At 41.6% G+C, this 16,472-nt stretch overlaps 1 protein-coding gene, 1 long non-coding RNA gene and 1 other non-coding gene across 27 annotated transcripts in view; all 3 read left to right on the top strand.

Moving 5' to 3' along the window:
* The first annotated feature begins 1,019 nt into the window (after positions 1-1,019).
* LOC118076559 (uncharacterized) lies at positions 1,020-3,843 on the top strand. Its single transcript, XR_015947502.1, has 4 exons — positions 1,020-1,121; positions 1,223-1,464; positions 2,934-2,991; positions 3,349-3,843. It is a non-coding gene; the product is annotated as an uncharacterized LOC118076559 (long non-coding RNA).
* LOC118076635 (small nucleolar RNA SNORA49) lies at positions 1,769-1,906 on the top strand. The gene has a single exon (XR_004691537.1). It is a non-coding gene; the product is annotated as a small nucleolar RNA SNORA49 (small nucleolar RNA).
* Positions 3,844-5,882: 2,039 nt separating the features above from the next.
* Positions 5,883-16,472, top strand: part of EP400 (E1A binding protein p400) — a 76,958-nt gene continuing 66,368 nt past the window's right edge. For 21 of the 25 annotated variants that reach the window (XM_035097681.3, XM_035097685.3, XM_035097682.3 and 18 more), the window contains exons 1-3: positions 5,883-6,174; positions 8,725-10,064; positions 14,143-14,253. In XM_035097681.3, the coding sequence (XP_034953572.3) occupies positions 6,006-6,174; positions 8,725-10,064; positions 14,143-14,253 (1,620 nt within the window). In that variant the 5' untranslated portion in view covers positions 5,883-6,005. The remainder of the gene's footprint in view (positions 6,175-8,724; positions 10,065-14,142; positions 14,254-16,472) is intronic. The other 4 variants (XM_035097693.3, XM_088659771.1, XM_060269627.2 and 1 more) reach the window with 1 other exon arrangement.

A 16,472-nucleotide genomic window follows, 5' to 3' on the forward strand; every position in this document is an offset into this window, starting at 1 on the left:
TCCACTGAATTTTTTGGGGTTGGTTGCTATTTCTCAGCCTGTCCTTCCTCACAGAGTTGTTGTGGAGGACAGCAGAGTAGTTAGTAGTAAAGTGGGTGGGTGGGGGATTAGTGGTCCACCTTCAAAGTTTGCTTTTCAAAGATTTCCCAAGCAGCCTCACAATAATTACAACTCCCATGATTCTTTCTCTCTGTGAAATAGCCCTGTCAGTTGTTTTTCATCTGAATATATACTGCAGCGGCATTCAATTGCTGCCAGGTTTGTTTATTATGCATTAAAGAGAATTATACCCCACCTTTCCTCTTAAGGAGCTCAAGACAACTTACATAGTTTTTAATAGATTATAACTATCTATATGGTTTCAATTGTATCAATGTCTGATACTTTTTTAAAAAAATTGTTCTGTGTTTTTAGCAGTTCTTATTTTTTTTGTCTGTAAGCAGCCTTGACTCTGTCAGGGTTCAAACAAACAAACAAACAAACAAACAAACATATGTATGTATGTATGTGATAATATGGTTCCTATTTCTTCCCTCACCCATTTTATCCTCACAAGAACCCTGCTAGGTAGGCTCAGGCTAACACTGAGAGAAAGCAGCTGGCTCAAGGTCACCTTAAGCCCAAAAGCCTTAATAGCTGCACCTCGTTGGTGTAAAAGCCAGTTCTGAGAGGGGGGATTTAGGGGGGGTGACTTGTGACGTAATACGACGTCCCAAACGTCATGGTTCATGGCTTCCGAACCGTCATGCATCTTGAGAAAGAGAACGCGCACCGCGCATGACCCTCCTTATTGCGTCCCTGCTGGGTTTCCGTACCCTTACTCGCGCGCCCGCCCCGCTATTTGACTGCTGAGCTTGTGATAGGCGGGCCTGTGTAACAGTCACTACCGCTTGTCCAATACCGCGAGAGCTCTCGCGCGGCGCCGGCCAGTGGCACCTTTAGGTCGCGCAGCCCCTCCTTCCCGAGTCAGTACCGTATATGTATTGTGGAAGGGGAGATCTTGCGCGCGCACCTCCCCATGGTGTCCTTCAAGTGGCGTCGCCCACCGTGGATCCTCCGCGCGGGGCGGTGGCAGGACAGACCAAATGCAATATTTCGAGAGGGGTGATCGTGTTTAATGGGTAGGTAGGCTTGGTGCAAGGGTGGGTGGGGTATTTAATGTTAGATACTGAGGTGGTATTAGCATATATTTGCATGACGGCCTTTTCTTTTCCCTCGGCAGGAAGGTGGGGGGACACGACGTCAGCAGTTGGTGTGGCGCAGGCTGAAGTTCCACTGGGAGAGTTTTCCCCCAGCCTTGCATTCACTACCCAGAGGACACGAAGTGACACAGAAGCGAAGACGTAACCTCTTCTGTCTTAATCAGGATCTCTGTTGGGCCTTCTGCGTGGAAAGCAGGTGCAATCCCACTGAGCTGCTTTCCTTTCTGCGTGGCGCTTTAAAAATGCAATAGGAGCAGGAGAGGTAAAGTGATTAAAGGAAGAGATCAAAGCCACATCTGTGTGCATGTGATGGTGGTCTCAGCATCTTTATTCCTTGCAGCATTCCAGTGTGGTGGTATCTAAACTAACAACGCTGAATTTTGAATTGCATTTTTAATGCTTGATGTTTTGTTATGTTTCTGTATATGCTGGAAGCCACCCAGAATGGCTGGGGCGACCCAGTCACATGGGCAGGGTACAAATAATAAAATTATTACTATTATGGTAATATAATCTACCAGTACTGTGGTGGGTAATTAGTCCTGAGCGCCTGTTTTAGCACTTGTTTTCCTCTACCTTACTCCAGAGGCTCTCTAACCCGTAGAGTGCTTTGGCATTGCCTGAGGATATAGTGAAATCATGCTCATTTCCCTCCCCAGTAGGGTGCTTGGTTCCCTTTGGGGTCTACAATTTGAGCAAACATTCATCTGATGGTAGGTACTTACAAGACTTTGGGCGCAGGCGCGCAGGCATGTATACAGATTGTATACAGTGGTACCTCGGTTTACGAACCTAATCCGTTCCGGAGGTCTGTTTTTACACCGAAGCCGTTCTTAAACCGAGGCACGCTTTCCCTAATGAGGCCTCCCACCACCGGTGCCCTTCCACTGTTTGTTGACCGAGGTAAAGTTCACAAACTGGAACAATACTTCTGGTTTTGCAGAGTTCATAACCTGAATAGTTCGTTAACAGGAGTGTTCGTAGACCGAGGTACCGCTCAATTGGCAAATTATGGCAATGGATTGCAGCTTTACAGCATGCCCAACCTCTCTGTGAGCAAAATTGGGGGATGGGGCATGAGATCTGGGGCTTAGCACAAAAGCACTCATTAATAATTATCCCACATCTCTGCAGTTGGTGGTGCTTGTAGTGGCGACCATGTTGGCTGACAGTGCCTTTGAGAGTGTGGCGGGTTTAAAAGTTGATTGATTTATTTGATGCAGCTTTGTAAGGAAGCGCAGGATAGCTGATTAGCTTAAAGGCTAGCAGAACAATCTGCAAATAGGCTACTGTTGTGTGTTTCCATACTGGCTGCAGAGGAACGTGACATCCAGCTAAGTCAAACTTGGATAAGAAGAACCATTGAAATAAATGTGCTTAAATGGGTCTACTCTGAGCATGAGTTACATCGTATACTGCAAGTGTCCCTGCCCAATCTGGTAGAGATGATATGATAGTGAAAAAGAAAAGAGGAGCACCAGAGTAGCAGGAAAATTCAGGCACTAATACTTCATAGAGTATTCCCCAGTATCAACCGTATTGGGTCCTAAGATTGGCAGGGGCCCCCCTGATGGTGCTGCTGACACTGGATGTTGCCCAGTTGGTGTTGACCTATGTCAGGGCCTTTTTGGTGGTGGTTTCCCATTTTGGAATGCCCTCCCTGGTGAAACACATCTGTATCCCTCACTATTCACTTTCATGAGGAATTTAAAGATCTTCTTGTTTACCCAGGCACTGGATGGCTGAAAGATACTGTTCCTGGCAACCATGAAAATGATTAGCTTCAAGAGTATGTGACTGCTTTTAGACAACTTTTTAAATTTACTTTTAATTGAACTGTTTTATCCCTTTTCTGTGTTCTGCTGCCCTAGGTCCCCATGGGAGATAAACTTAATAAACGAATACATAAAGTTAGTTATATATGTTTATTTTATTTATTAAATATCTATTCTTCCCTTCATTTGAGGATAAAATGTCAGTTTACAATATAAAAACACAAAAATACATACCATAGTAACAAAAAGAAACAATACCCCACAGTTTTAAAGATTTATTTTTATATGGCGACAAAAAGATGTGGCGTTTTGATTTTCTATTCATATATAGTTAATACTCTTCTGTTGTTTTTTAAATATTATTTCTTTAGGAACTTTGATCACAGCTGCGGTATCCATGCAGAAGAGAGATTGTGGCTCAGCATCATGTTCAGCCATAGCAACCCTATTTGTACGATTGGACTCATTCTGCAGTTAAGCCAAGTTTCCAACACACCTGCTAGAAATGGAACCTCCTGGAGGCATCTAAACTCTGAACTTTTTAAGTTTGTAAAAGGAACAAAGGTTTCGTTGAAGGAACCATTAGTGCTGTTCTTGTAATTAGCCACACAGCCGTGAATAATTTGTATGCATCTATGGCATTGCCTATTAATGTTCATATTTTTCATTCATCCACACTTTGTTAGATACAGTATTTATATAGATATAGATACATATATAATTTTTGAACTTTAAAGCTCTTTAATTTTTTAATGCTGTGTCTGATGTAATAGATTATTATTTGTTAATTGAATAAAAGTTAGATAGTTATTCATATTGAATATTATATTAATATATTATTAAATAAAGCATACCTTTGCACAATTCTTCTTGAGTCTTTGGTATTTTCCTCATCTCATCCTGTTTATTAATATAATCAATAAAGCAGAACCTGTTTCATAAAATGAATCCATTTCCTGTTTTTGTCTTTGATTTAGTTAAGTTTTTCTGCTGATATAAAAATCCAAACTTTATTATACCAAGCTTCTAACGATGGATCTTTAGAGTATTTCCAGCATTTTCCAGCCAGTCAATACCATGATACCCTGATAAAAATAAGAAAAAACATTTCCTTATACAGTATAGGATGTGGACATTTTGGCAATTAAAGATTTGATAATGATGCTAATTTTGGAGCCCTCTGTATTTCCTTCTTTACAATAAGACCATACAGTATTTTATTTTTTTAAAGATACCCTGTCAAAACCCATGCAGCATATGTAGGAAATATGCCTCCCATCCCTTGCATCTCCTCCAACAAGTTTTGTGCCCATTATTCTTTTAAACTTCGGGCTGTTCCCATTGTCCCATTGTAAATGTTTGATGCCAGAACTTTCATTGTACAGTGGTCCCTCGACTTACGAAGTACTCTACTTACGAAATTCCGAGTTAGGAATGGAGGGAAAATGGCCGCACGCTTACATTTTTTTTGACATCCAAAAGGAAAACCATTGCGGTTTAGATGGGGTTTTCTCGTCTTATGAATTTTAGATGCGGTTTACAGTACTCGACTTACAAATTTTTCCGTTTCCAATGCATTCCTATGGGAAACAGCTTTTTTCGACTTACAAACTTTTCGACCTACGAATGTGCATTCGGAACGGATTAAATCCGTAAGTCGAGGGACCACTGTAAAGTCAAAAGCATCAATTGCTCAAATGCTGTTAAAGTAGCCTGATTCCTGCCATTTTGGTTTGAGATAAAGAAAAGACTGATGTAACTGGGACCAGTTTGCTCATATTGTACCCAAGTTGACCTACAGTAATTTGGGAGCTGCCCCTTCAAACAGATCACGTATAGAAACTATGCCGCACATTTGCCACTGGCTTAAGTACTGAATTTTGCTCCTCCAAAAGAAAAAAAGTATTTAAAAGGGAGTAACCTTTTAAATAAGCATGTAACTGAGGTAGGGATTATCTGTAGTTTCTAGATCCCACCCCCCTAAATTTGTAAGGTAAACTGCACTGCCCAGTACTTAGTAAAACCCACAGGGAGACTCACCTGATACCATAATTGTATAGTGTACTTTTTTTCTGGGAAAAAGTGCTGGAAATACCATAGGTATCCTTCAGTACCCCTAGAAAAAAAAGCACTGATTATATACAGCTTTAGGTGCCAGGTTTTTGGCTCTGAATTCTGTGGCCTCCTTTTGAGTGGTTGTGAAGTTTCAATCTTGCCTTTTTTTAAAAAAAAAAGATTGCCTTTAAGATTTTTCTTTGTTTTTCTTCGATGCCGGTTTTGAGTTATAATAATGATAATAATTTTATTATTTATACCCCGCCCATCTGGCTGGGTTTCCCCAGCCACTCTGGGTGGCTTTGGGTTATCACAGTAAAAAAGAAAGATGAATAAATCCAATAAATAAAAATAATTGAGAATTTATTATTCTCCCTATTTTAGTGGATTGCTGTTTATTCATGTCCTTTCAAGTTGGATGGTTATTATGGATGATTACGTATTTTTGTATTTGATTGAAGTGGTGCACATCACACTCTTAAAAATTTCTGGCATTTATTGCTTGAGTTTACAATTAGGAATTATAGCAGATTTTAAAAATGGCTATTTCATAGCTGCCAAGTTATCCCTTTTTTACAGGGATTTTCCCTTATGCTGAATAGGCTTCCTCGCGAGAAAAGGAAAAACTTGGCAGCTATGCTATTTTAATTTTTAAACCCGAGTCTAAAATTATGCAGAAAATAACTAGTGCGCATGTACCAATTCAGATTCTCTCTCCCCACCCCTCTCCCCCCTTCACGTTCCTTTTTATATCTCACTTTGGCGCATGCGCCGTCAGGGCCGTCCCTTCCCTGCGCCTAGAGAACGTACTTTACGTTCACGTTGGGCGGAGCCTCTATTCGCATGCGCATTTCTCTGAACCGAAGCCAACTAGTGGAGCTGGGAGGACGAGGTTGGAGTAAGAGCGCTTACCCGGGTTGACAGGCGCGACGTTCCGCGAATTGACCCTCACCGGCGCCCGTACAAACAGCGGATGCGCACGCTTCTCTTTTTTTTTGTTTTGTTTCCCCCTCCTCTTCCTCCGCCAGTTTCCTGTCAGGAGGCGGATGGCAGAAGCAGGGCCCGGCTCGGAGCGGGAGGGACGAGTTGGGGAGGCGCCTTGACTGGAGCGCAGCGGCCTGACACCTCGCCGGAGAGACAAGGTAGAGCCGGCCGGTCGGGGGAGTGCTTGGCGGCTTGTGTACGAGGGCCGAGGTGCTTAGGCCGCTCTAGGCCCGGCCTGAGAAGCGAGCCAGGCCTCGAACTCGGACCTTCCTCCCCCCCTTTTTTCCTCTCCCGCGCGCCTGAGAGAGTTAACGGGCGCCGGGAAGGGCCAAGAAGGGCCGGTTCCGCCGGCAAGAGAACGCAGACGCCGCTCCAGGCTCCCGAGGGGGAGCTTTTTCTTTCCGTTCTGCAGCTCGGCGCTGCCGGCTGGGTTACTCGGGCGCTTCCGCGACAGGGTGACGGGACTTCGTTCGCCCTGCCGGATCGTGCCAGCGGCCCCTGTATCCCCAGCATCCTGGTCTCAACAGCGGTAGGGAGGGAAGGGTTGTGCCGGTCCGTGGCCCCCGGTTTTGGGCATCCGCTTTGCACTCAGGATCAATCCAGGTAGGCTGTGAGGAGAGGAGCCAAACTGAAACCCTGGAGAACCACTGCCAGTCATTGCATTTGTTTGTTTATTGCAGGCACCCCCAAACTCAGCCCTCCAGTTTTTTTGGGACTACAACTCCCATCATCCCTAGCTAACAGGACCAGTGGTCAGGGATGATGGGAATTGGTAGTCCCAAAACAGATGGAGGGCCGAGTTTGGGGGTGCCTGGTTTATTGCATTTACACCCCGCTTTTCTCTCCCCAAGGAGCTCAAGGTGACACATAGTTCTCATTTAACCCCCTGCAACAACCCTGCGAGGTAGGCTAAGCCGAGAGGCTGCAGTGGGCCAGGTTTCGTGACTGGGGATTAGACCGCTAACACTAACCACCACACCACACTGTAGAACAGCCTTTTTCAAGGCTAGGGTGTTGTTGGACTACGGCGCCCATCATCCCTGGTTAGCAGAACCGATAGTCAAGGATGATGGGAGTTGTAGTCCACAGACCCCAAGGTTGAGAGGTGCTGCTGTAGTTGTACCAAGCAAGATGAACCCAACTGTATGACTTGTTTAAGGGATTTTCTTGTGTTTCTATGCCTATTTTTTTGTACTGTATTGTTGTTAATATTGATATATTATGGGCACAGAGAGCTCTCGCTTTGGGTGTCATCACTTCTCACGGCCAAACCCTTACACAATGACTTGGAGAAATAAAAGTAATAGAACCATTCATACAAGAGTACAGATTTATGTGATTCATTTTAAAAGGATCATGAACTGCTTATTCAAATAGATCTTTTAAGTGCTATGCATAATAAAATTGTCAATAAAATACAACTAAACTCCACCAAAAAAGTATGCATAGAATAATTTTTAAAATTCAGATTTAATTTGTAAAATGTTTGAAACAAATGTAAGTAATTAAATTACATGTCTGGATAGACTTGTGGAAGTGCTACTTGGTGCAAAGAAAGAGATACTGTACTGGATTAAGACACCAATACTTTTTTCCTTAAGGAAAGGAAATTAGCAAAAATAAGGTTTTAATTCCTACAATGACATTTATTTTAAGTTTGTTGCAGCAAAAACCTACAGAGAATCTCGTGGCTCCAAATTTATTATGGCACAAGCTTTTGTGGGCTACAGTCATCTGTATCAGAAGCATGAGATTTTTAAGGCTTTCCTGAATATTAGAACTGATGTTAACTAGAAGGGAGTTCAATAGTTGCAGAGCCACCACCTGGAAATAACTTACTAATTAAATATTTAAGAATTATTTTATTTCTATTAGCACTTTGGGAACCTGCTGCTATTATTCAGAGGCAAGTGAATGTGGTTCTCCCTCTCCCACTTTTTAAAAACGCCCACAACAACCCTGTGAAGTAGCAAAACAACAAAACAATAACAGATGTATTATGACGTAAGCTTTCAAGGTCTGCTAGAGTCCTGTGCTTCGGATGTGTGAGGTGCTGCCCTGAGTTGAAGGGGAAAGCTTGTAGACATTGAGGTTAGAGAGAGAAAAAATGCTGAATAATTATGCTAACGGTGGCAGTTCCTAAACCCAAGTTATTAGTAACTTGCATAAGACTTCATGCATCATATTGTCCACATACATGAAAGTCATAATAAATGTGTTTGGTTTTAAGATGCCATTTCATGCTTCTATTTAAGTTTCACATCATAAAAATGAGACAGTAACTGCAGAAAACAATTTTAATCCTTCTATTGTGGTTCAGCATAAAACATTTAACAGAGCAGTATGCAGTACTATCCAGGAGAATATTAACCTTTCCTTTCTTGTCTTACACTTGAAAGGCGCAACTAGTCGTTATAGATCTAGTAGCAATCAGGTGGAGCACATCTGCTTAAATAATTTGGAAAAGTTGGAAAGAAATTAAATACATTTATTTCTATAGTTCCTTCAAGGTACATACGTGCATTTCCCAGGGTAACACAAAAAGCCTGGACTGGAAACTCGGGGAAATCTTTAAAAACCTCTCACAATCATTTAATCTCATAAGTGGTAGAGGGCACAAAGGGAGTGGAAAGACAAGCCTGACAAAACATTGGAGGAATGCTGTCTTTACTGTGTTGCTTAATGAACTTTTCTAAATTTCCCTTTAGGCACTGAGAATATTAAAAAGGTGATAATGCACCATGGCAATGGTCCTCAGAATGCCCAACGCCAGCTCCAAAGGTCCCGCTCCTTCACTGGCAGTGAGGGTGAAGACCAACAGGCGAACCTGCCCCAGTCCCCAGCACCTTCGTTTGCTCCTTCAGCAAGCCCATCAGCACCACAGTCTCCCAGTTACCAAATCCAGCAGTTTATAATGAGCAGAAGCCCAGTCACTGGGCAGAATGTGAACATCACCCTGCAGAATGTGGGACCGGTTGCGACAGGAAACCAGCAGATCACGCTTACTCCGTTGCCGATCCCGAGTCCGACCTCCCCGAGTTTCCAGTTCAGCCCTCAGCAAAGGAGGTTTGAGCATGGGTCCCCCTCCTACATTCAAGTTACTTCGCCGTTGCCACCACAGGCTCAGTCTCAGAGCCCCACACAGCCTAGCTCTATGCCAGTGCAGTCCATATCAAATGTTCGGGCGGGCACCCCAGGGCCTGGCTTGGGGATGTGCAGCCAGAGCCCAACACGAGGCTTTGTTGATGCAAGCGTTCTCGTGAGACAGATTAGTTTGAGCCCTTCAAATGGTGGACACTTTGTGTATCAGGAAGGCTCTGGCATCACCCAGATATCTCAAGGCACCACAGCTCAGGTGCAGCTTTCATCTTCTGGAGCACCTGCTGCGGTTAGAGAACGTAGGCTGTCACAGCCCCACTCGCAAACCGGTGGCACCATACACCACCTTGGACCACAAAGTCCCGTCGCTAGTGGAGCAAATATCCAACCTTTACCTAGCCCTGGTCACATTGCAACAAATAACCTGCCACCTCATATCAGCAACATCATCCAAGGGATGCAGCAACAGCAGCAGGTTCTCCAAGGTCAGCAGTTGAGCAGATCCCTGGGATATGACCGGACTTCTAGTGGGCTGATAGCTGGGGTTGGAGGAGCTTCTGCTTTTGGAATGACATCACCGCCACCTCCCACAAGCCCTTCCCGGGCCAGCATGCCCCAGGGCCTGACAAGCCTCCCTCTTGCTCCTTCAGTAAGTGCTGTGGTGAAAAAAACAAAGAAACTGGAAGAGATCCCCCCAGCCACTCAAGAAGCCGCTCAACTGAGAAAGCAATGTTTGGACCACCACCTCAAGGAAATGGAGGTGTTGAAAGATGCTTTCAAAGAGTATTTGATTGAGTTGTTTTTCCTGCAACACCTGCATGGAAATATGATGGATTTCTTAGCTTTCAAGAAGAAGCCTTGTGCGGCGTTGCAAGCATACCTCAGGCAGAATGACTTGGATTTGGAGGAAGAGGAGGAAGAGGAACAATCTGAGGTTATCAATGATGAGGTAGGAACTTGCTGTTCCAATAATTTAGAAACTTACTGAAGCCTAGAATTTATACCAGTTATTTGATTACTAATTCTGTAGTCTGTAGCGTGCATACTTGGAACTCAGTACATTTGAAATCAGTTAGATTTGCATTGGAGTACGAAGTATGAGTGGGTTGCAAGCTTTATTAGGCCAGTAGGTAGCACAGCATATCCTGCAGCATTCGTCTTTCAGGTTTGGTGTTTTGATGTTGAAAACAGATTTGCTGGACTTATGTTTAGGATCTTAAATTTAGCTGTTAGTTGTAATTCCATCTGATCTTATTTGTGGTTTTGTTCATGGATTGGTTATGGTGTAGCAGGTAGAATGTTCCTCTTTGATCAAGAAGATGCGAGTTCAAGTCCTGTTCTTACTTTAGCCATGAAGTCCAGTTGGTGACTCCAGACAAGTAGCCGTCTCTCAGCTTAACTTGTCTTGCAGTGTTGTTATGATAAAATTGGAAAGTGAGGGAAATGGAGAAAATTCCTATGCAATATTTATAGAGGAAGGGCAGGATACAAATACAAATATGAACATGATATAAAGCTATGATGTGCTGGCTTGCAGTGTTACAAAAATAATGGCATAATCCTTAGGGGACCCCTTAGGGAATTGTCACTTTATGATATAAATATTTTCTTCTAGTTGTAACCAAAGTGTGTCAGAAAAGCTGGTTTAACATGGAAGCAGAAGTTGTAGGGCATTTTTTTGTTTTTTGTTTGCTTGCTTTCTCACCAGGCATACTCACACAAGAATCTTAAACTTGAGTATAAATTTGCACAGTAGGTTTACTGGCACTCAGCTAAAATGGCAAACTTAGCTGTCAGCTAAAAGAAGGTTCAGCTCTGTAATTTGTGGTGAATCCAGTGTGTGGTTACTCAGAAGCAAGTCGCACTATGTTCATTGGGGCTTATACCCAGGTAAGCGTGCATAGGATTGCAGCCATAATTTTGTAATAACATCAAGTGAAAACTTAAAGCAGGCTTAATTTAGGACTCCACCAATTTCTCTAAGTTTCACTGTAGTGCAAAATAATGATAAAGGCTGTAATGATACAAAGAACCCCATAATTGTAAATAATGATACAAACTGTAAATAATGATACAAAGAACCCCATAACTCGTGCCACATGGGCAAATAATACACTCTGGGGCTATGTTTTTCAAATAGCTTCCTCCTTCTCTTGCTGCATAGCAGAGTTTGAAACTGAACTTCTCAAGCAGGCTCTGGTGTCTGCTGTTGAAAAATGTCCCCCCATGTGTCTAAATTTGTTAAATTTTTAAAAAGTGCAGTCCAAAATAATTTTAACCTCTTCATTATCTGTAACTATCTGGCACAAACACCACTTTCTGTTGTTGTCTTGCAAAAAACTGTCAAGCCTAAAGTCTGTGTCTTGTTTATAAAAAGCAAATTAATAACACAATCTTATACATGCATACTCAGAAGTCAATTCTATTGAGATTTGCAGCTTGAATGGTTTTGCAAGCTTAGCAGTAAATTGTCTAATACTTATACTGTACAAATGTTTACTGGTACAACTTAGGTATAGGATTTCTGGAGGTCCCATATTTTCAAAGGGGTTCATTCCAATTTATGATACTTTTGATTCTAAAGACGATGTTTACCTACTTTAAACTTCCAAATACTGTAATGTGTTTATTTTTTAATTTAAATAATTTATTTACCACTTAACTACAATAGTCTCTAAAGATACAAGACAAAGAATAAAAATCAGTCAAAATTATAAAATCAAACTTCAATTAAAATGACTGCTGGAATAAAAAAAGCCTTCAGTAGACACTGGAAGTTCAATAGGTGGCTCTTTACGTGATGCCAGATCCCCAAAGTGTTTCCTTTTGTGAAGGGTTGGAAGCCTTTGGAACTCCAGTTTGGAATAAATTGGTCACTCACATAATGGGAGCTTGTAATGTCATGAGTGAGGCATATAGCACTTGTATGCAGGGAATACCTCTGAAACAATTTCAGGACTGAGACCTTGTACAGTAATAGGTTGAAGGATGTATAGTTGCTGACTTGCAAACTACCATTTCCAAAGAGCCAGTCTCTTCTTCCAATTCAGTATTGTATATATATTGACATTTTCAATACTATCTTGATTACCTATTTAATGGCAGTTGTTAGTACTCAAATTACCTATTGCTTCCATCAAAATGGTGGGGGCTGTGTGGTCTCACAAAACCATAGGGTGGAAAGCAGGTGAACATCACTTTGAAATTCATTTTAATGAAAAGTGACATAATCAACAAAACAAAAAGGACAACAAATAAAAACAAACAAAAAGGACAACAGGTTCTTGACATAAAACTCCTTATCGCAGCTCAAGGGGTTTCAGAGTAAGATGCTCCTCCTTCAGGAGCTTGAAATGCTTGATAGTTCTTAAAATTCAAGAATATAATATAATTCTTAAATATAACCAGCTCAAGCTTGAAAAAATAGTACAACCAGGGCTTTTTTTCAGCCAGAAATCACTGAAACTCAGTTCCAGCACCTCTCAGGTGGGCACCATTGCCATTCTAATGAGAAACCTCGGCCCTCCAGATGTTTTGGACTACAATTCCCATTATCCCTGACCACTGGTTCTGTTAGCTAGGGATCATGGGAGTTGTAGGCCAAAACATCTGGAGGGCTGCAGTTTGGGGATGCCTGATGGTTAGTTTCAGTGCCTCTTTTTCTAGAAAAATAGCACTGAGTACAACTATGTTTATTTAATTCATAAAATTTATGTACTGCTTGACAGTAGAAGACCTCAACATGGTTGAACCTAATCAAAGTGATACTACTTAGGACCAGTGTTTCTATGTTTTACAGGAGTGCTTGTCAGGCATGATGAATACCCAGAACACTAAATGTGGAATCAACTCTTGCTTGTCAAACAAAATCAAATATGTTTCCCCTGCAGAATCAGTTCTAATGAAAAATAGAGCAAAAAGCTCTATCATTGGTGTTGTGCATCCCTTTGGTTTCAAACTTTTGCTATGAAGACAGAAGCTCCTAATTTTCAAAATAGTTACGTACTCTTCAGAAAGTCTTTCTGAAATTCATTATAGAGGTTGGGTAAAGGCATTTAAGCTCACCTGAGTAGGTCTGGTGGCATGGCACATAAAATAAAATGTATCACTTCTTAAATTTTGATAAAGTACATTCCTTTCTATAGACAATAATTTTTAAGGAGACTGATTTTAACCTATATCCCCCCCCCACAGTATATCATGCCCCCTTTTCTTTTTGAATGGTCAAAATGATTTATACCTGCTTAACCGGTCCTGTGTGACATGAATGGATGTTTAAAGCCTTTCACTTAAATTTATAACAGTTTTGTAGGTATGCCTATTTAACACTCAATTTAAGAAAACTTTTTTCCCCTTCGTAAAAAAATAAAATGGACTTATGGAAGACGTTTGAAGAAACAAGGAATAAACTTCTAGGAACATTGACAATGTTACATTTCCTTTTGAAAAACAAGGCACTTTGGGGGTACCTCCTTCTCTTCGTATTTTGTGCATTTCCTCACTCTTATTCCCCCTTCCTTTTATCACCTTCTGCTAAAGCAATGCAACTTCATCCCTTGCCTGGGTGGGCTGATTATTATGGGAGTTTGGGGGAGGGTGCGAGGAGGGGAGAGAATGCAGGCTATGCTCATTGCTTAATAAATGTTGGGGCTCTTCTGAGTGTGAACTGTCTGTCATGCTAATTTTGTTGTCTGCTAGAAAGCCAATATCTCAAGTTAACCCATGTTATTTGCCTATTCTAAATTTCAGTGGAGACTTTAGGTGGCGAGTGGTTGCAAGTAGCCTGTGCCTCGCCCCATTCTGCTGTCTATAAAGACAAAGCAGAACATCTTGCTACTTTTCTTTTTTCTTCTTAAAAAAAGTGGATTCAAGTCCCATCACACCTATGGGCCTTTTCCCTAAAATCCCCTCTTCAGCGAGGAACCATCAATGCAATGCAAAGTGGAGCGTGTTGATCAGATTTTTTTAAAACAGAAGAAAAGAAAATGATTTCCCTTTTTGTTTCCCCCCAAAATATCTTCTCTCAGGTAAAGGTTGTGACAGGAAAGGATGGGCAGACTGGTACTCCTGTTGCTATAGCAACCCAGCTTCCTCCAAATGTTTCTGCTGCTTTTTCATCCCAGCAGCAACCATTTCAGGTACTTTTTCAATGGTTCTAAACTTGTAGTTTCATCCCAGGTGATTATTACTATTCCTTTTTTTCTCATTCAGATTTGGTATTTGAAAATAGAACCTGCATTTCCCGACCCCACTCCCCGAGAGCCCATCCCTTTTCATCTAAAAAACAGAAATGAATAGTAAAACCTCTTAAAATTTCAGATGCATGAGTGTTATGGAGCTTTGAGCAAGTTACTTTTTCCCACCTCTTGTCTCAAAGTTGCTGGCTTATTTCATTAACTTTCAGCTTTTGATGTGTTCTGCTTTGGTTTGCTTGTCTTTGGTTCCCTTGTGCGTTCTGCCTAGTAACAGTGTGGGTCTCTGTGTCTGTGGAATATGACTGTGGATTCTTTCTGAAATTCTGTTATCTCTCCCCACCCCCCTTTTGTCCTTGATTTTGAAGGTTTTGAATACAGATACAAAAAAGGGGTAGAACTGCCACCGCACCTTTTCTCTTTCTGATGCAATTTAAGCTACCACACTTTACAAATGCATAATAAATGCCTTGCTGTTTAATAGTCAAATGTATGCACAACAGACCTTATGGATTGATGGATTAAATTGTGGGTGCCAGAAAATAGAGTGAAAGAGTTATCATGCCCTGCGCTGAAGGGTTGTGCTCGAAATAATGGTCTGGTTCAGATGTAATGGCAAACCATGATTGATTGTAAGGTGAGAGAGCCTAACTCACACACTGTTTTCTCTCTCTTTTTCTCCTGAGAGGACAGCTTCTGCTTTGAACTAAGCACAGTTGTGGGACTACCTGTGGTCTGCTGTAACTATAGCTTGTTATTCACAAATCAAGCTGTGGTTTGGTGTCTTGGTTTGTTAACTAACCGCAGTTAGAGCAAACCATAGCTCTCTGAGTTCAGAAATAATGGAATTGTGGCTTAGTTCAAAACTGAAAGGTTTTGATCATAGGAACATAGGAAGCTGCTTTATACTGAGTCAGGTCACTGATCCATCTAGCTCAGTATTGTTTACACTCCTGGGCAGCATCTCTCCTGGGTTTCAGGCAGAGAAATGGGGAGCTCATTCTAATAAAGACAAAATACTGTAGCTTTTTTTGTTTCTTAAGCAGGCCATTATGACTGACTAGGGTGCCTCCTAGGCAGAAAGGCAGTTCAAAAGATTGTGTACAGAAAATGTCAGTGTGTGTGGGACATAATTTTAATGATATTTTAATTGCATATATTCAAATATTAAGAACTTGTTTTGTGTTCCACATTGTTTCGAGAGAGGAACACTTTATTTGATATTACAGTTTCTTTTATTATTTTGTTCTAAACCATATCTTTATGGCAAGCATCAATTCTTTACACAGGGTGAGGTTTTTTCCCATCTTTGCCTGATACAGTATATCATATGTGCATCAGGTATTATCTCCTCTAAACAAAATGAAACAGAAACCTAATGTCTACAACTATATCTCAATCTGTAAATCTAAATTTCATATATACCTAAAGTGTACATTTTTAAAAATTGCAGCCTCTATTATAGTTATAATTCTGAAGCCATTTGGTAGACCTTGATGAAACTCTGCCGTCTTAGGCTGCTATGCCAACACACTTACCGGTATGCCAACACACACATTCAAAGGAGAATTCAAAGTAGGACTTGCTTCCAAATAAATGTGCTTAGGTACAGGTGCTAATGGTAATACACAATTTGTAGCAATGTTAGATCATAATCTTAGACACTCTTACCTGGGAATGAGGCTACAGTCCCATATCCCTTTATTTGTGAGTAAGCTCCTTGAATTCAATGGGACTTACCTCTGAGTAGGCATATGTAGTGTTGCACTGTTAGTTGGGTTCTTTCCATTTAACATTTTACACTATATTGACATTTTCATTGGAATCGAGATGAGCTCTCCGATGGCAGCAGTCTAATGACCAAGACAGTGGTGGCTATGCAGTTCCAGAGAACTAGAGACACTGACTACTGATATCTGCCCAACCTGCTGCCCTCCAAGCAGTTTGTACTTCATCTCCCATCAGCCCCAGCCAACATAGGCATGTTCAGGGGTGATGGGAGTTATAGTCTGAAACATTTGAAGGGCACCAGGTTGGGAGGAACCAATGGGGGAGGTTTCTTCTCCTGCCAGTGGGAACTACAAGCCCTCCCTCCAGTCAACAGGCCTATAATAATGATGGACTTTTTGGATTAATGAATCACTTTTACTGGTACCCACTTTGTT

Source organism: Zootoca vivipara, chromosome 16, assembly GCF_965207765.1.
Source record: "Zootoca vivipara chromosome 16, rZooViv2.hap1.1, whole genome shotgun sequence".
NCBI classification, from domain to species: Eukaryota; Metazoa; Chordata; class Lepidosauria; order Squamata; family Lacertidae; genus Zootoca; species Zootoca vivipara.